General features: G+C 43.0%; 1 protein-coding gene across 7 annotated transcripts in view; it reads left to right on the plus strand.

The window, feature by feature from the left end:
- FARP2 (FERM, ARH/RhoGEF and pleckstrin domain protein 2) overlaps positions 1–22,602 on the plus strand; it is a 73,626-nt gene that overhangs the window by 33,518 nt on the left and 17,506 nt on the right. For all 7 annotated transcript variants that reach the window (XR_013183592.1, XR_013183593.1, XM_077183714.1 and 4 more), the window contains exons 8-15: positions 1,368–1,515; positions 2,269–2,358; positions 3,456–3,619; positions 3,750–3,818; positions 5,265–5,322; positions 5,951–6,191; positions 16,686–16,858; positions 21,472–21,561. Coding sequence is in view for 5 of the 7 variants with exons in the window: in XM_077183714.1 (XP_077039829.1) it covers positions 1,368–1,515; positions 2,269–2,358; positions 3,456–3,619; positions 3,750–3,818; positions 5,265–5,322; positions 5,951–6,191; positions 16,686–16,858; positions 21,472–21,561 (1,033 nt within the window). In the remaining 2 variants the exon portion in view is untranslated. The remainder of the gene's footprint in view (positions 1–1,367; positions 1,516–2,268; positions 2,359–3,455; positions 3,620–3,749; positions 3,819–5,264; positions 5,323–5,950; positions 6,192–16,685; positions 16,859–21,471; positions 21,562–22,602) is intronic.

Genomic DNA, 22,602 nt, shown 5'->3' on the forward strand with positions numbered 1-22,602 from the left:
CTGTTTTTAAAAGCCCTTGTTAAGAACTGAAGGGCCACAGTGAGGTCTCCCCAGAGCCTTCTCTTCTCCAGGGGAGCACCCCCAGCTCTCCCAGCCTGTCTCAAGAGCAGAGGGGCTCCAGCCCTTGCAGCATTTCTGTGATCTCCTCTGATCTTGCTTCATCTTATGGAGTGGCCACTTAGGCTGGGGACCCCAGATCAGCAGCTCTGCAGTGGGGTTTCCTTGGGGTTAGCACAGGAGAAGCTTCTCCTGCTTCTCCTGAACCATGTTGTGCCTAAAAATGGGTTGGAGCATTTTCTTGCAGGGTGTTTGTAGTTCAGAGACCTACTTGGGTGACATGCTCATGTTTGTGATAAAGGCTTTTTTGCTTTGGGGGCAAAAAAGTCTTTGTTTTGTAACTGGGGCATGATCAGTAGCAATAACTGGACTTGATCATCTTCAATGTCTTTTTCAGCCCTAATAATTTTATGATTCTATGACTCCAAGAAATCCTTCATTTCCACAGCACCATTTGCTCATTCTTGGAGGATCTTTAACTCTTTGTCAGGACTCATGAACTTACAGGGAAATGCTCTTGCCAGTACAAGTACCCACTGAAAATGCACTACAATCTAATGCACTCCCTCTCATGGGAAAAAACAAGGGGGATTGAGGAAAGAAAGGACTGTTTTCATGTAGGAGAGCAAAATCTTAGTGGTTTGATGTCAGCTAACCTGGGGAGCAGTCAGTGAGGGCTGAAACTGTGCCAGGTTATGAACAGTCTCTGTGTTGGACCTTGTGCACCCTTACAGAGCACTTGCTCCTGTCTATGTACAGCTTCCTCTTGTTTTTAAGTAATTTTGACAACAGATGAAGTTTTATTTTAAAGATTCTTCTCTGGATTCCTTGGCAGGGAGGGAATTATCCAGCCAAAGGCACCTGGTAGTAATAGAGTAATAGTTTTGTGGTCCCAAAACCTGACCTGAAAAGGGTCATTCTGTTGCAATATTTGCATTGTTTCTGTTTTGCTGGCTGTGCAACTCTGCCAACTCTCACTTCTTATCTTAGTTAATGCTAATGTGTACACAAGCAAGCAAAAGGAGGAGCACTGTGGATTGAATTTGGATTTGTTCAACTTTATAGTTTCTCAACTGGCAAAAGCTCTGAGCTGATTAATATCTCTCTCAGTTTCTGTCTTGGGATGCACTTGACATTGGCCATCAGCTGTGTCATTACAGACCTTTCAATGTGACACATGACATGGAGTGAAACCACCCAACTAGATGAGATAGAAAAGTCTCATTTAGTGCCAGAGTTCAGACTTAAATGTGTTGGCTGTGTTGTAGATCAGATTGTTCTTAAAATTTTCTTTTTCTTCCTCATTATAGGGGTCAAACTCCTGCTGAATCTGACTTTCAAGTGCTTGAAATTGCCAGGAAACTGGAGATGTATGGCATCAGATTCCACCTTGCCTCTGACCGTGAGGGCACCAAAATCAACCTGGCAGTCTCACACATGGGTGTGCTGGTGTTCCAGGTATGGCAGGGATGGCAGACTCTGTCCTTTAGCATGTTTGGAGTAAGTCTCTCATTTGAACATCAGGTGTCTCTGATGCCTTGGAAATTTAATGGGTTCTGTGGTCAAGGAGTGTCATTTAAGCCCCCAAAATTCTGTTTGGTGCAGCTTGTTCTTGTGCAGAGAGCAGAACATCAAAGCCAAGTGACAGTGAGGTAGAGGGGCTTTGTTTGAAGTTAGGTGTGTGATAAGAGAAAATCATCAATTAATTCATTTTTGGGACAGCCCTGGGACAGGTCTGTCATCCTGGAATTTTGGTTTGGTTTCTCTTATTTCAATATTCCAGGGGATTTTTGCTGGGTCTTGTTGCTCTTATTGTATAGGAATGCTGATTGATTGCAGTAATTGGACCAAATAATGTCACTATGTTTGTTGTATTAAAGAAGAAGCTCAGTGCTCAGAGTCCTGTTATGAATGCAATGCTAGGGTTTTCCTCTCCCCAAAACACAGAGGCAGCTGACTTACTGAAATATTTCTGTTTGGGTACCTGTTCTTTTCTTACTGTGGGGCAGCTTCTTTTGGAGGTGCATCAGTCCTGCAGTCCCTCTCAGACTGCTCAGTGACCTCTCTTGTTTAAGGAGATATTGTCACCAGAACTAAAAATCCAGCTGGATGTGTCCACATACACATCTATATACCCACAACAGAATTTTGTTTGCTACTCTGCTTTTCTGAAATTTTTGCTAACATTTGATCATTCTCATTTTGATTCAGGGTAACACAAAAATCAATACCTTCAACTGGTCCAAGGTCCGTAAGCTGAGCTTCAAGAGGAAAAGATTCCTTATTAAGCTCCACCCAGAGGTCTGTGTAACTTTTACTGTAATATCAACTGGGCAGTGTTGAAAAAAATACCTGTGCTTCATTTTATTATGAACATTTCTGGAGCTTGTGATTTTATAAACAGCCTCAGTGGGCAGGTTTGGCTGCATCATTCAAGTGTCAATCTTTCCTTTCTCACACCACAATTTAGGATCTTTAGGTTTTGTGTTTCAATCTCAGCTTATCCTTGACACAAGCTTACACATGTATAAATGTAAGACAGAAAAAAATTACCAGACCCAAGTATTTGGTGCAGCCTTTCTCAGTACTTCTCCTTTGGAAAAGTTGCATCCACCTTCTTGATTCAAATAAAAATTATCTGATACACCTCAGGTAGAAATAGGTGACTGAAATTGTATTGTTATAGCTTAAATTTAAGGATGGTGTGATTACTTTTTCTTCATCTTTTCTATACATCTCCATAGCACAAGTGTCATTTTGCATAGGTAGATGATTTACAGTTGATTGTTTTTCATTGCAGATGTCATCAAAATTGTTCCTTCCATGCTGGATGACTAGATTGCATTCAGTGTTTAATTTATATTAAAATAGAGGAAAAAGACCAACTTTGGACATAATATAATTTCATGTATCAAGAATACCTGAAACAGGACCCACTGTCTGCTGATGTAGCAATGTGTCTCACAAAGCGACCCTCAGAAATTTCATGTGATAACTGTACTCTGACATATGCAGTATTTTCTGGTTTTGTCTGAATTTCCAGGGGACAAGCATCAGAACTCCTAAAAAAGGAATAGTATTTTAAAATAGCTTCTATTTCACTTAAATATTTAAATTCCTCTGAATTTTCTGAAGGTGGGCTATATTGAGCATATTTCTAAAGTCAAGTGCTTTTAAAATACTTTTACAGTTTCAAGGTAAGCAAACATTTTGGACAGCTATTAAATAATTTTAACTGCATTCAGAATCACTCCCATTGTTTTAAGGCAGATGAGAAGTGACTTAGCAAAATCCTGCATCTTGCTGGAGTTCATCTTTTTTGGTGACACACATTTGTGCCATCCTTTTCTCCTTACTGTCATTTTAGGTGCTACTGAACTTGTATGTTTTTTTCCCAGGGCCCATATCAAGATACATTGGAGTTTCTTTTGGGAAGTAGGGATGAGTGTAAAAACTTCTGGAAAATCTGTGTTGAGTATCACACATTCTTTAGGCTCTTCGACCAGCCAAAGCCAAAGGCTAAAGCAGTGTTCTTCACCAGAGGCTCATCTTTCAGATACAGGTAGGGAGAAGCACAGCACACTCATTGTGTCTTAGAAAATGAGAGCAAAAGGAAGAAGTTTTCTAAAGACATTCCTCTGTAATGCTCATCCCCTGTGTTTGGTAACCTTTGTGCTTCTGTGGGTTCACAGTGGGCGAACACAGAAGCAACTAGTGGATTATATTAAGGACAGTGGGATGAAGAGAACCCCATATGAAAGGTAAGATGAAATGGCTTTGTAAGGCAAAACATAGCTGAGACTTTCACAGTGCCCTTCTTGCCTAAATTTCAGTGTTTTAATGCTGCTTGGAGGCAGGCTCATTCTCATTCATTAAGGTAGCTGAACTAAAATGTAAAAAATTTATTATTTTGTGGTGATATAAGAGGCTTTGAAAAGTTTTGGTTCCACATTTTGATGTCTATGGATAATGTGGCTTAGCTGTGTGAAATTTCAGCACATGCTGAAGATTCCATAATGTTACTGAGGACCTGTCTGTGCCACTGTAGCTGTGCAATCAGCCAGTGGCAGAGCACATAACAGAACTTGGGATCTGCAAGTTTGAAACTGTGACCTAAAATACTCAATTGTTTCTAAACATATAAATATATAAATTAGGAATATGTGCTTTCATTATAAAACAGTTTAGGAGTATGTGCTTTCATTATAAAACAGTTTTTTCCTTACTTGACTCTAATGCTATCCAGTCTACACATGGGAAACTCCTCCTATTCCAAATCCAAACTGTGTCTGGGAAATCTTACTCCTAATACAAAAGATTATAGGGGCTTAATAGGAATTTTAAAAAGTTTGCATTCCTCTACTATTAATAGGTATTGTTAATGTCTCAGACTCCAGTTGAACTCCTTTTCTGTTTGAAAATTTGATTTTCTACTTAATTATTGAGATAGAGTGAATCTCAAGTGTAATGCAGGATATCACTTTTTGGAGTCTAATGTACAAAATTTTATATGGTTGACTGAGTTTACAAAAATTTGTACAATTATTAACTCATTCTGGTTCTGAAGCCATTCTTCTGTAGATGTTTATAATAATGAAAAAGGATGGAGTTAAACTAAAATGTGCTGTTTAGTATTCAGTTAGTATTCAATCCCAAGTTGTTCTTGAAGTCTCCTTCAGTGGTACCAAGACATCCCCACCAGCCAGGTGGGGTCAGTCTCTTCTCCCAGGTAACAAGTGACAGACAAGAGGAAATGGCTTCAAGTGGTGCCATGAGAAGTTTAGGTCAGATACTGGGAAAAATTGATCAGGCACTGGCACAGGCTGCCCAGGGAAGTGTTGGAGTCACTATCCCTGGAGGTGTTCAGAAAAGGTGGAGATAAAGCACTTGGGGACATGGGTTAGTGCTGGGGGAGCAGCACTAACCCAGGGGACTTGATGATCTTAGAGGCCTTTTTCAATCTTAATGATTCTCTGATTCTGTGAATGATCTGGATCTTCCTTTATTCTACTTTTGCACATTTCTTATCTTGCATCATTTATTTTACAACTCTTTTGACCTCTTAAAACCTGAACTAGGTATTAACAAAACACAGATAGAATAGAGCTTGAGATGTTTCTGTTGGCTATTGGCATGGCCATGAGTGATGGGGGAAGGAATGAGGCTGAAGCATGTCTGGGATGCTGACAGGCTGCTCTGTTCCACAGGAGGCACAGCAAGGTCAGAGCGTCCACTCGCACCTCGAACGCAGACGTGCCAAAGCAGGTCAGTTGTGCAGCACTCTCTGAGCTGTGGTGTGGGCAGGGGCATGGACAGACAGCTCTCTGAGGTGATAGTGAAGGAGTCAAGTCACCAGAATTGCTGCCACTGTTTGCTCTTTGTCTGCTGTACAGTTCTTTTTATTGGTGTTACTGATTTGATAGTTGTAGCCAGTGGAGTGTGAAGTGAGTCATATTTTACTCAAAGTTCCACTGAACTGAAAAGGAAGTGTTGAACTTTCTAGTATGATGTTATTTCAGAGGATTAGTTATCTCTAGGTACTCTGTGACTGCTCTCTGGCAGTCTTAAAGCTGTTGTAAGATGCCTTCTGCAGGACACAGCAAGAAACCATCATTTCACTGAATGCTCTTTCACTGTCATTTTGTTGTTATTTGTGGATGCTTGTTCAGCTATAAAATCTATGTTTTTAACTTTCCATCCAGTTATCAGAATTAAGGAAAAAATCCTTGCCTTTTTCATGGGCTGCTGGATCAGGTTCAGTGTCTGCTGTCAAGTGAGCTCCTGTGAACCATATATTCCTTCTTCATATGGATGTAACTGGATGTTACATTTGTTTTATGTATTACAAAAACCTTTTTATCTGTTGTGTTTCTGCTTTTCTGTCCCCTTTTAGAGTGCCCCATTCACTGAGGGCTTGAGAACTCCAGGGTCTCCTGCCTCAACAGCTGCCCCCTTCCACTCGGTTCACTCCCTGGCCAGTCCCGCTTCCATCCTGCCCATGTTTGCTGAGCCCAGCCCTTCCTCCTTGGAGCCCCGAGCATCGTACACAAGGATTCCAGACAAAACCACTGCAGCACCAGTGGAAGAAGTGGGGAGGAAGCTGATGCAGCAGCCTGGATCTCCCGTGCTCCAAGGTGTTGGGTTTGGTAGTGTTGCAGGAAACTGTGACCCGTCTTGTCCTGTCCTTGAGAGTGGTTGCGGTGTAGACGTAGATATAGTGAGAAGTAGTAAGGAGAGCAGGGTTGCTGGTTGTAAAAATGACAATGATGAGGATGACTTTACCACAGGTGTATTCATTGCTGAAAAAGAGCAGCAGCATGGCAGCCGTGGGGCCCCTCTTTTCACACTGGCAAATTCCCAGTTGCAGTTGTCAGAGGAGTTTATTGACGATGACCCAGCAGAAATGTCCTTTTTTGCTGGGGGCTCTGAGGCATTTTCCTATGTGTACAGTGGGTTAGAATTAAAGGGTTCTGAGTTTTCCAAGTGTCTGTCAGAGCCAGCTGGTTTAGCTGCAGATGCCCTCCAGCAAAGCTCAGTCTCTGCTCAGTCGAGCCCTGACAGGTACTCAACGGAGGCCGTGGATATGAATATGGAAGAGGAGTTTGAATTTGAAGAAAGCAGCGATTTCAACGGCAACGAGAGGCCATCGGACACCTCGGAGCTGTTTGAGGTGAAGGCCCAAGCCAGCAGAATGCAAAGCCTGCTGAGCCCCTCTGAAACCAGCTCCCTCATCAACAACCGCTCCGAGAGCAGCTCCCTCAACAACCTGGCCCTGAACGGGAGCTGCTCCCTGCACACCCACGGCTCTGCCAACCACTCCTCTGCCAGCTCCATGCTCAACTTCCCCGCCTGCTCCGTGCGCTCCGAGTCCAGCTCCGCCTTCCAGTTCACGGACATCATCGACCAGCTGGAGCAGCTCAGCTGCCCTCCCACCACCACAGAGGACTCCAGCAGCACAGACACCGACTCCTGGGACTCAGAAACAGCTGCACCTTTGGATGTAAACCTGTTCTTTAGCAACCCCTTTGCTCAAAGCACAGGGGATAACTATGCCTTTGACTTTCAGAATAATTTAAAAAATCTCACTCAAGAAGACTGGACAGAGAAGTCACAGATCAATTGAATGGTCTTGATTTTTTGGGATGGATTCCTCAATGCTTTTCAGGCTTGGAAGTCAATAGGGTGTGATATCACTCAATCCAATGGCTGGATTTTAAATCACTTAACATAGTTGATTTTTAATTTTTTTTTTTAAATTTGTGTGCCTCTTCGGTGTCCCTCAAAGCATCCAAGTTTTGGTGCTGTGTTTCTGTGCATCCCACTACATCAAGAATGGGTTATAATAGGCTACAATGTTGGAAAATACTACATTTAGGAAAAAACACTGATTTCAGAGAATTTTAAGTATCAACTGGCTCATGCAGACATCACAACTTACACTACACTGAAGGATTTCTTCGGCTGTAAACATATCTGTACGAGTCTCATATAGTATACTGTTCCTCCAAAATCCAAATAAAACAGTCACTTCTGCACATGCTTGTTAACCAGCAGCTGCATCCAAAAATTGCCTGTTTTCCTGCACTGTAGCAAGATCCTCATTTTGGGTTTGTTTTTGTTTCCATCATCAAAAAAAACCCCTGAAGAATCTTCAAATCATCTCTGAAGGGCAGTTTTAAAATACCAACCTATGCAACGTATCTGTGGTATGCTTTGAAGAACAAATAGACTCTACCTACCTTTGGAAGAGGGGATGTGTATCCAACCAAATGGAAATAGCAGTTTCCAAACTTCTTGTGAAGACAAGCTTATTTGCTGACCTGCAGGTGTCTTCAGCAGTCCAGCAGCAAACGTTTTGCAGCAGTTTGGAGATATACAGAGACTTTAAAAGCACTTAATCCCCATCACATTTCCCTTCTTTCTTATTATTAATCACTCTGCATAAAAATACAAAGAAATTCAGAGAAGTGTCCTGTGTCTGTGGAGGACAGCTAATGGTAAACCTGGTGTTAGCTTTAACTTTTTCTTTAAAATATGGACTGTATTCAGAAAAATACTGTAATTTTTCTGCGAAATTGAGTTGTTAGGAGAGGTAAATACTATAGACAACAGTTAGAGCTTCAGGGCTTTTGTAAATTCTTTTAGACAGGTGACTTTTACATGAGACATGAGCTGTAAGTTAGGAAGTGTAATGGAAAAGACAATTGAATTGTTGCTTAACTGGTCACATTTAATTTAGCAACATTTATTGAGGCAAAACAACAGAAGTTGTGAAATGTCCTTCCCAACTGTTGTGGATTGTGGAGGTGAAATTCTGAGCTTCAGCTTGTGAGGACATTTTTTAGACCATATGCAAGCAAGAATGGGAAATCCATAACACCTGACCCAAATCTTGTTGTGGAAAGCATCATCTCCTTCAGCCACTTGGTTTTGGGGTTCCTTCTGCCCACTTTTCAGTCCTTTGCAGAGAGGGTGCAGCACTATTACAGCTGATGCCTCCCAAATAAGCAGCTTAGTTACAAACATAACTTTATGGTCCATATTATTGCTACCAGTTTAAATATGGTCTTGATATATCATTAAAGACCTGCATTGTTTACTCAAGCATTTAAAAAATACTATTATTTCTCAAAATTCTGATAACCAAAACTTCCATGGAATACTTTTCAACATGAGGCAGAACTCGAGGAGGTAAAACCTCCTTTAGTCACCCATTTCTTCCAGGTTAGTTCTACCAAGGTATTACTATTCTGCACAGTGCTTGCTTTTATCTGTGTTTGAGTGGAATGTGTGTTGTCCCATGAGAAACCTGCCCCCTTTGCCAGCAGCCCAGAAAGACAAAGCACATTGAGAACAAAATATTAGCTCAGATCTCCAGTAACCTACTACAAGGTGCTCTTTTTTTGGCTCTATGTTACTTCCATTTTGTTTCTTTCCTGTTGAATGTGTGTTCTGGCTCTTTGTGGGACTTTATTCAGGCCTGTGGAGATGATGTCATGGGGGTGTGGTGGGACATTTTGAAACAGGGCAGTGGTGTAGAGAGCTGGTGCCTTTAACTAAGTTTTTAGGTGATTTGTTTGATTTCTTCCCAGAATGAACTACATTATGTAACCTAAGGAAGAGAAAGAAAATCAGCAAAAAGACAGAATTCTGTCTGCAGACTCTATAACAGGTGGTGGCATCAGGGACAAGTATATAGATTAAGATGTAGAGAAAGGCTGTTGATATCTTTGATCTTTTAAAAAGAGGATCAGGATTCAGCTATTACATACAACTGTGCTGCCTCTATTTCCTGTCCTGTGCCTCAGTCACAAGCATTCCTTTAAATGTGTCAGAACAGGGAATAAATCCAACTAAATTCTCTTAGTTTTCAAAAGATCTTGGTAAAAAGCTGCCTGTATTTTCAATGTACAGGCTTGCCAATTTGCTTTCTTGCACCACAGTTAGTTTGAAAAGACATCTTCAATGTTTTTCTTCTTTTATTTTAAACTGTGCAGATCATTTATTGGCAGTTCTAACTCTCAGGGATTTTCTATTTTTTTTAAGAAAGCAATAAGATTCTTAGTGTATTGCCCCTTTTGTCTTCCAAAGGAATGCTGGTGACTAGGATTCCAGTCTTCTATCTTAGGGCAAGTTGTGGTGAGGAAGAGGTGAGGGGACCTTTGACCCTGGTACAGATGTGTTTAGATGAAGGTTTTAGGTACAGAATGAGAGTTCAGAGCTGCTGCTGTGCCCCTGTTAGTGCTATCTGTGCTCTGGCTGACTGATAGCATAGAGCAAGCCATCAAGGTTTCCTTCTGTGCTTCACTTGGTTTCCAAAGCCATATGGCTTCTGAGGATATCTTTGCATGCTGAGCTGTGTTGTTTTGTTCAAGATTTCCCAGACAGACACAAAAGAGCAGAAAATTTGGTTCATAAGTAGAGTTTTTATTATAGCAAGAAAGCTGTGAGCAAAGGCTCTTCATCATTTCCTTCAGAGACATCAGATTCACTTTCTGGTAGAGATAGAGAGAAAACCAGCTGCCCTGAGGGAATGCAGCAGCTCAGACCTTCCCAGGGAGCTGTGTGGGTTATTTCAGTGCAGTGGAGCTGTCCTCTCCTCCCCTGGCTGGCTCCTGAGGTGGCAGGAGAAGGTGGGACAAGGAAGGTCTGTCCCTGCTCTGTCCCTTTCATTCACTTGTGGGTAGCATGAGGGGAGTGTGCTGTGTCCTGAGTCCTGGTGATGCTGCTTAACTTCCAGCATTGTTCCCTGGGGTTTGTTTTGTTTTCTTCTTACTGTATTGATACTAAAACTTAGTTCCTGGTACTGATTTCTGTTTATTTCCTGAGAACACAAGCCTTCCTTTCATGAAGGTGAGTGGTGAGTTGGCAGTGGGAGAGTCTGGAGCCTTGCAGTGACCTCTGCTGTGGGAACCATGCAGCATGGAAAACAGGGGAAATGACTTAGGAAAAGTGACAAGATGGAGAAGATCTTTGCCAAGTATCACATGCAAAAAGGCAGCATTTGAGGAACTGTGGTAGAGCAGATAAAACCTGGGTGTAAACTTTGTGGTCATGCCCCCACCCCTCCCAGTCTGTGCCTCTGCAGGTTCTTGCACATTTGCTCTGTGCCTCCCACCCCGTGGGGAGCTGGGCACACACAGCTGGGAGCATTTCTAGCCAGGGCACAGCCTTTGGTGCTGTGTTTTTCCAGTAGGAGAACCACAGGGGTGTCCAGCTGTGTTCCCTGCTCTGCACAGTGCACCCAGCAGTTGTTTGCAGCTCAGCAAAGGGACTGGGCCAGGGCTCTTTTCCATCCCTCCACATCTCTCTGTTCTGTTTTAGCAAACACAGGCACCTGTAGGATGCATGCCAATATTGGTGGCTTTTCCCAGTGAGGCTGCCAGGCTTAACTCTGCAGTGCTCACCTGAACCCTGAGAGAAAGCAAAATGGGTGTTGTGAGTGAGCAGTTTAATCCCCACCTGCACTTCTCTGTGTGTACTCCTAACCCTTCTGATGCTTAAAGACATTTATTAAATGTAAAGCACTACATCAGAGCATTTTTGATCATCATCTATGCAGTTAATGAAACTTAATTTGCACAAAACATGGGTCATGGAATGTTCTCTGACCTATCCACCACCTGGTTAAGCTTTGTTAAGTTTACTAACCTGTGTTACCTATTGTGTGTAGACTTTGTAATTTTCAAGTATTCATTAGTCAAGTAATACATACTGTATATTCCCAGGACTTGCCATATGTTATCTTAGGGTGGAATAGGGTGATATATCAATCTACCCTCAACTTTCACTTTAATTTCCAGTGAATTTCAGAGTTCCTGAATAATCTGGATAATACCAAGTATTGATCTCCTCTTTCCTGTGCTTATTTGTATTGTGGTCATAGGTGATTTTGTTTAAGGGATTTTTATTTTGGTTTTTTTTGGTGGCTTGGTTATGGTTTGATATTGGGTGTTTTTATTTGATTTTTTTTTTTTGGTGGTGGTGGTAGATTTTGTCTAGCTGCAAGTCTTGGTAGGGATAAGGTTTTGTGAAGATACTAATAAAAGTTGTTATAATTTTATGCTTTTTTTGGTGCAAACCTGTCGGTAAGTCATTCCCATTATTGTCATTTTGAAAAATGTTCTAAGCCATAATGACTCAGTACTGAATGAGTGTAATCACAGGGGTCAATGCAGTCCTTTAGCTGGCATTGCCTGTCATTTTTAGGGACTCTTCCACCTCACTTGTCACAAGGGCTGTGTGTATATGTATGGCTGTACATATACATCCTCTGTCTGAGGATGGGGAGACCTTGCAGTTCCAAACACATCATCAAATCCTCTTCATTAATTACCTGCCCATGGGCTCCCATAGGATCACTCCAGTGGCTGAGCTGGAGGTTTGGAAGTTCAAATTTGGAACATGATGAATTGAACCTGCTCTGTGGGAAGGTTTCCTGTACATTTTCAAAAATCAAAGAATGTTCTGCAGTTGCTGGAATCCCAACATTCCAGTTTATTGGTACGAACAGGGGCACGTGTGCCTTGGTTAGAGGGACTCCCCAGTTCCATAGGTGCTACTCTTGCCAGGAAAAGATTGCATTCAAACAAAGAGAGCTGGAATTTTTTAATTGATCTCTTGAACTTTATCTTTTATATGGGAAATGTTTATTGAATTATATGTTGGGGTTTTTGAGTATCTTTGTGTCTGTTCAGATTGCCAATTATGAACCTACGGATTTGTACTAATTCATAATTTTAATTGTTTATGCAATAAAACAAGGAAAACTTTGATATAAATGACAACATGGGCTTTTTAGCTTTATTTTCATTACCCTTACCTTTGAAATAGAATAAATATTTGTTCTCCTAGCCAAGGCATCTTATAGTTTTATTCTCAGCTTTCTCCACACAGTTTTCCTTCCCCCTGTAGCACTTCATTGGAAATAGAGCACAGTAGGCAAACACTGGTGTGTGGGTTTCAAATTCCTGCTCCGTGCAGATCTTTTGCTTGGAATACAAATGGGACTAGAAGCTCAGATTTCTTTGTAGGAATGATATTTATTGTGGAGACCTTTTCTTTTAAACTGGGTATATCCCTTGAACTCTCTCTTGTATCTGCTTTTATTGGAAGATTGTCCTTTTTTTTTGCAAACACAGCATGTGAAGGTGATTGCATGTTTTCTAGCTGGCAGGTTCTCCTTCAGGTGTCTGTGGCCAGTGTTTAGGTAATTCCTCTTCCCTGCAAACAGGGCTTTTACAAGGTGGAAAGGTGGCAAAAGGAGGGTGATTATTTGGGATTGTTTCAGCTGTTTTATGGGCATCACCATAAAACCAGGGCCAACCTTAGGATTGTGGTATGTGACTTCACAGGTACACAGCACTGGGCACATGCCAAGTGCTGTAAATTTGCTTTAATGTTTTACATGACCTGTACCTGTTGAAAGATAAAAAGAGAGATATTTGAATTTGAAGTCTCTTGCATCAGTTCTTTAGGCTCTGATAATTTTCAAGTTTCTCTTATCTCCCAACTATTTCTCACCTTTTTCAAGGGAAGATTTGCAGAGGGAAAATCTGCTAGTTGTGATGCAGAAAATCTGCTAGATGTGAAAGATAGGGAAAATATCCAGGATTTTACTTGTAGTACATCAGCTTGTTAATGACTTCACTCTGGAAGTAATACTGTGTGTTTCACTCTAGAAATAATCATTTGGTCTGTGCATGTGATGGGTTCAGCAGGGCCTGGGGTGGGAGGCTCAGAGCAGGCTCCCATTGGCCTCTGCTCAGCCTCTGCAGGGCTTTAGCCTGAAAACAATCTCTGCTTTTGGAGCTGTAGAAATAGCAATGATATAATAATAAAGTTGCATCTCTAAAGGTTCTCTGTCACTCCATTTGATAAGGAGCTGTTGCTGACATTTGACCTTCACATAGCTTTTGTCCATCCCATAATGCTCAGTATTATTGGGGTACTATTTTAGTGGTCTGTCTTTGAATTATTTTAAGCATCCATGCATAAAGCTTAGAGAACCTGTATTTTTTGGCCAGCCTGTACACTCAAATCTGGCTTTCTGTGTAGGAATTGAATTTAGATTGAAGAATGGAAATACCTGCTGAAAAACTAACTGAGAAGTGATGCCAAAAGTTTGTTATCTTATTATTCTGCTTGTTATCTCAGTGAAAATCAAATGGAGCCTGCTTCTACATGACCAACATTACACAGTAGCTGTGGAGGATATCCTCAGCATTCTCACCAGATTCTGTAGCTGTGCTCTTGAATACTACAGAGCTTTTATAATGTTTTATTGATTAGTTTTTATTTTTAATTTCTATTAGGTGTATGCTGGGCTCTATGAAACTGTGGGCTTGTTTGCTTAAGGGCACGTTTCTAGCTGTGTAGTGTAACTAAGTATGAGCATACTTGAAGATCTTTGAGTATGTGGAATATTACACTGAGCTGATGCATTTTTGGATGTTGCCTTAAGTGTGATGGAGAGGCAGAAATTTGTTGTGTACAGGATGCAGCCATGTCTGACTGTGTGGGCTACAACTCTGAATTCCCACATCAATGCATGGAGGGCTGGGCTCCCAGCATTTACAGACAACAATCTGGGATGTTTGTGTGACTTGTAGAGAACAAATTTCCACTTGATGCAGAACATTGAAACACAGAAACATTCCTCTGAAAGAGTAATCCCTTTTAATGAAACTGGAGGATGCTGCCTGTGGGGAAGACCTCAGAGCACCAAGGTTTGATGTCAGAGGGAATCATTCACATGTTTTGATCTTCACATCAATATTTCCACCTAATTAGGAGTTTTCTACATTGAGCAGCAGTTGAAATGGCTTCTCCCTTTACCATCCTTCTCTGTGAGAATGAGGAATTGCTGTACCTCCTACCTGCTTGCCTGGAGTCCTCTTGTGCTGCTCTGGTGGAGAAGACTTGGGCTATGAGAATGAAAATTTCAGTCCTCACCTGTAATATCATCTGCCATCACACTGAGCTCAAATCAAATATTTAATTAAAGAACTGTTAGCCAAAAAGCTGACTTGAGCTGCTCTGTGACTTCTTATAGCCTCTTCCAGGGAAAATAAAAAAAGGGGAAGTGACAGAACAGGAGGGAATGGCCTTAAGTTGAAGCAGGGACGTTTTAGATGGAGTAAATTCTTCCTTGTGAGGGTGAAGAGGCCCTGGCAGAGTTGCCCAGAGCAGCTGTGGCTGCCCCATTCCTGGCAGTGTCCAAGGCCAGGTTGGACAGAGCTTGGAGCAACCTGGGACAGTGGAAGGAGTCCCTGCCCATGGCAGGGGTGGGACTGGGTGAGCTTTAAGGTCTCTTCCCACTCAAACCATTCTAAGATTCTGTGAAAGTGCCTCATTTCCATCAGGCACTCTGGCTTTGGGGAGGAGCTCTTGCTTTCAGATTCAATGTTTGCAGTTAATTTCCTGGCCATCTTCTGTTGGAGGAGATAAAAGGTAGAAGAACCTGAGTTAAAAAGCAGGGTGGTTTATAACAAGTTATATCCCATTTGTTCCCTCTGTGTCTGAGCTTTCAGGCTGTCTGGAAGCAGTTCAAGTTACAGATTCTGGAATTTGTTGCTACTTCATGTTAAATTCCAGGAACTTAAAGAAGCTCCTCACCCCTGCAAACTCATTTGTTTGGAAGCTGGTTTTTTCAGCATTCCTGGCATGTAAAAGCAAACTTGAATCCTGTGCCTGGATAGGTGAAACAAATGTTGCTTTCCTGGGGTGAATGGACAAAAACGCTTAGGGAGGAGCAAAAATCTCCTCCAGAAGTGGTGCTGGACTAGTGTACAAATAGTTAACTCAGCAGCCTGGATGATCTGAATCTCTTCCAGGTGACCGAGTGCAGCTCTGTTTAGCTTCCTGCCTTTGTCCATGTGCAGTCACAGGCTGGGGCTGCCTCGCCCTGGGTGTGCTCTCCAAGCCTGAGCAGCTGGGAATCGAAAGCTCCCAGCTCCTCCTGCAGCACCCATGACCGTGTGAGGGGATACTGGATACCTGTGAGGGCTGATTTTTAAACATTTTAAGATTTTGTGATGATTTCTAAGCAGTTTGGGGAATGATGATTTGGCAGTTTGGGGTTGGCTGTTGATTTCCCCATTTGTCTTTGGGTGGGTGGTTCAGCACTCGTGACACAACAGATCCTGCTGGGGAGGCTTGGGAGGCTGTTTCAGTTTTCCTGGTTTAAGTGCTGATACCTGTTTGGTTACCTGATCTGAGAAAACTCATTTGTGTATCACAGAGAAGATCAGAAAAACAGTATGTGAGATTAGGAGGAATTTTCTGGGTGTAGTGTGTCTGTCACCTTCCTTTGGTCCAAAAAAGCTGATCTTGAATGGTCGTTTTCACCCCCAAGCGGGGGGATCTATGTGCTGAAAAGAGGAGGCTTAAATTCACTGTGATGTGTCAGAAATCTCTAAAGGGTCCACAAAATAGTAATAATAATTTAAAAAAAAAAGTTCAATAACCTAAAGCAAAGTGGTACCTGTTGCTTCTAACGTTTAGCTGTGGATTGTGTCCATCCAGTTAATACTCAGTGCTACAAAATTGTTTTCCTTGTGATTATTCTGTTTGTATACTTTAAAAAGCCAGGAATGAATTTTTTTCCATGCTCTCTCATTGCATAGCAATAGGCTTTCCTTTCCCTTTGGATCAGTTTTGGAGATACCCTCATTTCTGAATGTATTTCTAACATACTTTGTGTTCTGGAGTGGCAAGTCATGGAATAATTCATCCTAGCTTTTCCCTGCGTTGAACAGCAACTCTTATATTAAAAAGCAAAAATTAAAAGCTGTATTCCATTTGCTGCAGTATAACCCTGTGTTGTGAACTGTGCTGCTACTCTGTGACAATAAGCAATTTATCCTTCCCTTTACTGTGCTTGTCACTGTGTCTGTCCTTACTGCACTGCCCTATAACCTCTGGGATGCAGGGAACACTCCCTTTACTTTAAGATACACACTGAAGTCTTTGGATTTATATGCCTTTTTCCTTTTTTACCTTTTTAAAAATAATATGAGATTGCAATGCTGGTTTGCTGTAACAGTGGATAATCACCTTATTTGCACTATCTTTAATATAATTTTCTCTCCTTTTCCACTCCATTTTCTTGTTGTTTTCCCACCCAGGCCTCCCTGTGGACCATGGCCAGCTGTCCTCCCTTGTGCTGAAGAGTCCCCTGGGTTTGAGCCCAGGCTTTCAGGTGACTGCAGCCACCCAGGGCTCGTCCCCTCTGCTCAGCCCTGTGCTCAGCGATGCTGGTGGGGCCAGGATAGAAGAGGATGATGAAATGAAAAGGAAGGTAAGAGCACAGAGCTGGGCAGTGATGGTGCCATGTGGGAGCTGTGCTGGGCACTGCAGGTGCCAGTGAGGAGCTGTGCTTGCTTGCTGAATGCTGATTGTGTTTTATTCTGTGGTGGCTGGGGCAGTGCTGAAGGTTGGTTGGATGTGTTGTGCTGTTGTGGCAGGAGTCCCCTCTGCCCTCCTGGCATCCTGAGTCTTCTTGGCATGGCCACTGGGAGCACCTCCCTCTGGTTTAGCAGGAGCAGTGTGTCAAGGAGCTGTGTTCAAGATCCACCTTTTATACCCAAGGGAACGACTTCAGGTTGGATATCAGGGGAAAGTGGTTCTAAGGTTCTTCACCCCAAGGCTGATCCCTGGAGCAGATTCCCCAGGGAAGTGATCACAACACCAAGCCTAACAAAGATCAAGGAATATCTGGCTGCTGCCTCCATTTATATGGTTTATTTTCAGGTGGATCTGCAAGGAGTAGGAAGCTGGACTCAGTGATCCTCAGAGATCCTTATTTGTTAATGTATAAGGAGTTTGTTTCCTGAGTTCCTTCCTTGCCATGCAATCTCATCACAGTCTCATTGCTCCATCTCACCATACATTGTTCCTCCAGGTCATGCTTTCTGACCTTTAGAGGGGTCCTGTGGTGTTCCCTTTGAGCTGTGGAGGACCTGAGCTCAGTGTGAATTCTCTCACATCCGTTTCATCGTGGGCTTGGTCAGCAGAGCTGGCTGTGTTGTTGAAGTTGTCCTCTCCATGGCTCACCCTTCTGTCTGGAGAGGGGTACACAGTGCTCTGGCCTTGCAGAAGCTTGAGGCTCACTTTCTGGAAAGAGGGGGACAAAAATGCTCCTGACTTTTGCAGGTGGAGTGAGTCTCAAACCAGGAACAGCTTTAGGTCTTCAAGACCTAAAAACATGTGCTTATGTCTGGGTGCTGCTCCATGCCTGGGCTGTTTTCTTTCTGCCTACCACTGAGCACTGGTTGCTTTAACCAGGGACTCCCCCACATGATGTGGGGTTTTCCTCACCCCCATGTGGAGCTCAGGATTTGCTGCATTTCTTCCAGGAGGATAAAGAAGTCCACAGTAGAGTTCCATGACCATTTTTCTGGAAGGCTCTCTGCTCTCCTTGCCTTGCTTGCAGAGAGGTTTGTTGGCTCTGGTGCTTGAGAAGGATCCAGGACCTTCCATTACAGTGCAAGGAAGGCTCCACTGTCCAAACTCAGTTCCATGTGGAGTCTGTGGCCACACTGGCATCTGCAGTTTTCCACACAGCCACAAAGAAGAAGAAACCACCTTGTGTGGTCTTTGCTTCTGCTCTTCTGCTTGCCCCATCCAGTGTTCTGGTTGTCTTACCTCTGTCAGAATCCTCAGGCAAGGCCACAGGCCCTGCTCTTTGGTGTCTTTACCACATTCTTGAGCACCTCCAGGCAGTTTTGTGATGCTGTTGAGAAACACCCATGGTGTGGATGTGGTGTGAGTAGTGCTTGCCAAAAAGAGGAAAGTTTAACCAGTTAAGTGGGAGCTGAGCTGCACACAACCCACTCCACTGGCAGCTTCCCTGTCTCATTTAGACTTCCTGAGGTGGAGTTTATAGCTTTGGCTGATCACTCTACTGTTAGTTTCCATAGTTATTTTAAAAATAACTCCTCTCATTTATCCTTATAGCTTGGAAATAATGAGCAGAGACTGTGTTAGCTGACTTAAATGTGAAGCCCAACCATTTCTGCCACATTCTGCAAGGTCTGGTGTTTTGGCAGCTTGTGTTCTCCTTCAGGCTGAAACTTAGAAGGGAACTTCTTTTTATTGTATTGATCTTAAGCTTGATCAACTCCTGAATATTCCAAGGCTTTGATATCTATTCAGAGACATTGTTGTAAGTGAAACAGACACAAGAGGGAACCAGTGTGAAATTGGATACCTTTCACAGGAGCTTTACAGCTTTGTTGTACAAAAAAAATGTAATCTTGCACTATCTCACTGACCAAAGCTCTGATTTGAAGGTGATACTGTTGTAGTTCCACCTGGTTAATCAGGGCAGGTTCTGCAAACTCTCCAGCCCTCACAATGTGTGCTGAATGCTCTTTGCTGCCATGGTGCTGCTGGTCCAGTACTGATACCTTGAGAAAGATGAGGGTTTTTTTTTTTCTTTTAAAATCACTGTGCTTTTCTTTCATCTCACTGGTAGATTTCTCCCTGTTCCTTTTCTAAAGCAGGTTGGTTGTAGCAACCACTTAAAAAGGGACATTGAAACTGGGCTTTTTGGGGGAGTTCCCCCACTCAGAGTTATTTTTAACATTTCTGAAGCCTGATGTTTGAAGTGAAAAGTTAAACATTTTTGGCCATTGCAAGTTCAGAGTAGAGCTCTTCCCTCCCCACAAGCTGGGGTTGCTGTATCTGGTGAGTGCTGAAGGTTTCCAGGTGGGATTGTTTGTATATTATATGGTGAAACATCAGTTTTTCCAAGTAAGGATCTTTACCTGGATGCCTGCTGTGGTTGTAGAAACATTTTCTTTGGACTCCAGAAGGAGACTGCCACCTCAGAGAGCTCTTGTGTTTGGCTTTTGAGGCATGAGCTGATTTTCTTTCCCCTTGCAGAGCCTGAGCAGTGGTGAAGGTGTTTGGCAGGGCCCTGTGCACTGTGACTGCCTTTCCACTCCTCTGGTGCAGGGTCTGCCCAGCGCTGCTGCCAGCACTCAGCACAAGGGATGCACTTAGGACTCCTGCAAAACTGAAAGAAAAGCAAGTTAAGGGCACTGAATTCCACCAGGGAGCAATTTGGAAAGAGCAGGAACTTCTGAGAATAAACAGAAAGGGCTGATGTGCTGCAGGGGGAGAAAGGAAGAGAAGATGCCTGGGAAAAATAAAAGCTCTCTTGTGCCCCAGCTGAGCACAGAGTCAGCTGGAGAATGAAGCAGAAACCTGCAGAAGTGTTCAGAGGAGGAGAAAAACATGATCCATGCAGGCTGTGAGGAGTGACAGGTTATGACCATGGTGTGGTTTTAGTTTTTAAAGAAGTTCCCCCATCACTACCTGCCTGTGTAGAAGTCATGCTCCCATTTCACACACCTGCAGGCTCTGTAAGATTTGTAAGAAGTGCAGTAAGATCCTGTACATAGTCCAGAAGGGGATGTACCCAGAGCTGTGAGAAAACATCCCTGACAGCAGAAACTCTCCTGTCTGTAAGGAACTGAGGCTGAGAAGTGAGATGGTGAAACTGTGCCACCTGAGGCCAGGGAGGCCAGGAAAATGATGATGTTTCCTTTGGGAAGAGGCTGCTTATGGAGGATGCCCACTGAGCTCCCACAGCAAATGAGGCTGCAGTCAGGTAAATAGGCCAGGGAAAAAATCCAGGATTAGGTAGGACTTTGCCTGACAGCATGAGACAGGTAGATTGATGGGAATGGTTGTAGGGTGAGTAGGATTATATCCTCTGCTTCCTCCAGGGAGGGGGCTGACATGTGGAACTACAATAACTAGAATAAAATAACCTGAAAAGAGACTAGACAGTGTCTAAAAATTAATTATTTGAGGATACACTCCTCTAGGGATTCTGTGGACTGAATGCAGAGGTTACTGAGCAAGCAGGAGAATGTCTCCTCCATGGGTTACACTGAGCTGGAGGATTGGGAAACACTCAGTGCTGACAGCACTGGAGGCATCTCAAAGTGACTCTATAAAGAGAATTTTTTATTAGCTCAGAATATACAAGGAAACAGAAGAAAGAATTTTCAAAGCAGTGTTTCCCTCAGGAGGGGCAGAGGTGGAGGAGACCAAGTTTTGACATAACTCAGTGGCATTTGGCACAGAACAGCACAGCATAGTGAGCTAAGGAGTCAAAGCAGTCCCTTACCTTAAAGAGTGACTAATTCCTTAATATTCCATGATTTTTAGTAGTACATGTTTTCAGGCTAACTGATTTTGTGTTGTAACTGCACAGCATCTCTTGCCACCATTTCATTCCTTTGTTTTTCCATATCCATTCTGTCTTCTCTTTAAAGAGCAGCCCAGAGCAATCATGCAGCCAACAACTGCTGTGGTTTGATTTTCTTTTTTTCTTAGCTAATTAATGTGGTCTTCAAAGGAGTAGCTTGAGTAAAAGCTGTAAGTGGAAATAAACAGTTTTGGAAAAGGACTGCTTGCAAATCTGTTGGGCTGTGTTTGGTGGTTAGAGAAGTGTTTAAAATCTTGGTATCTTAGATTAGGTGTTTCCATATTTTTGTAAAGTACTCCCTTGATTTGAGATGGAAGTTCCTGTAATGGAAATGTCCAAGGCCAGGTTGGACAGGGCTTGGAGCACCCTGGTGTAGTGGAAGGTGTCCCTGCCCATGGCAGGGACTGGAATGATATCAGCTTGAAGGTCCCATCTAACCTCAACCATCTATGATTCTAAGATAATTGACAGATAATTGGCATTATTTTTAATACTCTAACAATAGAAAGAATATTTTCTAGTAAAGTCAGCATTTGGGAGTATGATACTGAACAAAGAGATGTCCTGTTAGTAACGAGCTGCTCCATTTGCACACAGCAAAGGGAAGTGGATGTGAGGTTGGAGCTGATGCCCAGGAGGAAATGGAGGTTTGTGTTGCAGAACTCACTGGTGTCTGTGTGTCCTTCCAGCGCTGCCCCACTGACAAGGCCTACTTCATAGCAAAGGAGATCCTCGCCACAGAACGCACCTATTTAAAGGACCTGGAGGTCATTACAGTGGTAAGTGCCTTTTGCTTTATTTCTTTTCCCTTTTTATGACAGATTGGTGGTTGTTAGGTTGGAAAAACTTGGAATTTCTTCTTGTAATGTAGCATAAACCATGAGCCAAGTAGCTGTCCCCTTCCTTGTTGCATAGCTCCTTTTGTGGGGGAGCAGATACCTTCCCTGGACTTCCAGCAGCTGCATCCTGTGCCATCCTGATGACCTAGGCAAACTTTTGCTCTGAAAACTGTGAACAAGGAAAGCCTAAAAATATTTTGCAGGAGTCCCTTACCTTGTTCATATTACATGATTTTTAGTAATCTGTGTTTTCAGGCTAACTCTGATTTTGTGTTGCAACTGCACAACATTCTGTTTCAGTGATATCTGCCAGCTCTGCTTATAACCTGGCTGTGTCCTCTGTGGTTTTCCTTGGGAAGCATTTAGCCTTGGAAAGCTTTTAGCCTTTGGATCTGTGAGCAGGTGGCAGTTGCAAAGGGCATCGAACCCATGGGGGTTTGAAGAGTTTCTTCTTGTTTTGTTGCTTCTGTTTCTTCCTCCTCCTTTCACCCAGAATAGACAAGTGAGTCCCAGTTTGGAGGGCAGCATGAATTCCTAGTTCATGTGGTTCTAAAAGAGCTTTTTTTGTTCATGAGCTCCATGTCTGAGCACTGTGACTGTTGCCTTTCTATAAGCTGTTGTTTTAATTTCATTTAAGAAAAGCTTGAGTCCCTCAACGCTGCGTGGCCTCAGTGGAGGTGTTCTCTGTGAGCTCATTGAGCACCATCTCACTCCAATTCCTCCTACAGGCTTCCCAGCACTTCTCCTAAAAGAAGGGGGAAAAATCTCAGAGGATTTTTGTAATATCCCCATCCCTGCCAGAAGCACTAAAGGTGTGGAATGTGACCTCAACGAGATGTCTTCAGCTGAGTGACTGGCACAGGCTCCAGGCCTATGAGGGCAGTTTTATCTGCGTGGAAGTGGCAGCAGCTGGGGCAGCCCCTGGGTAACTGACTGTCACTCAGCTGTCCCCAACCATCCCATCATTGCATTCAGAAACCA

This window comes from Agelaius phoeniceus, chromosome 10, assembly GCF_051311805.1.
Source record: "Agelaius phoeniceus isolate bAgePho1 chromosome 10, bAgePho1.hap1, whole genome shotgun sequence".
Lineage (NCBI taxonomy): Eukaryota > Metazoa > Chordata > Aves > Passeriformes > Icteridae > Agelaius > Agelaius phoeniceus.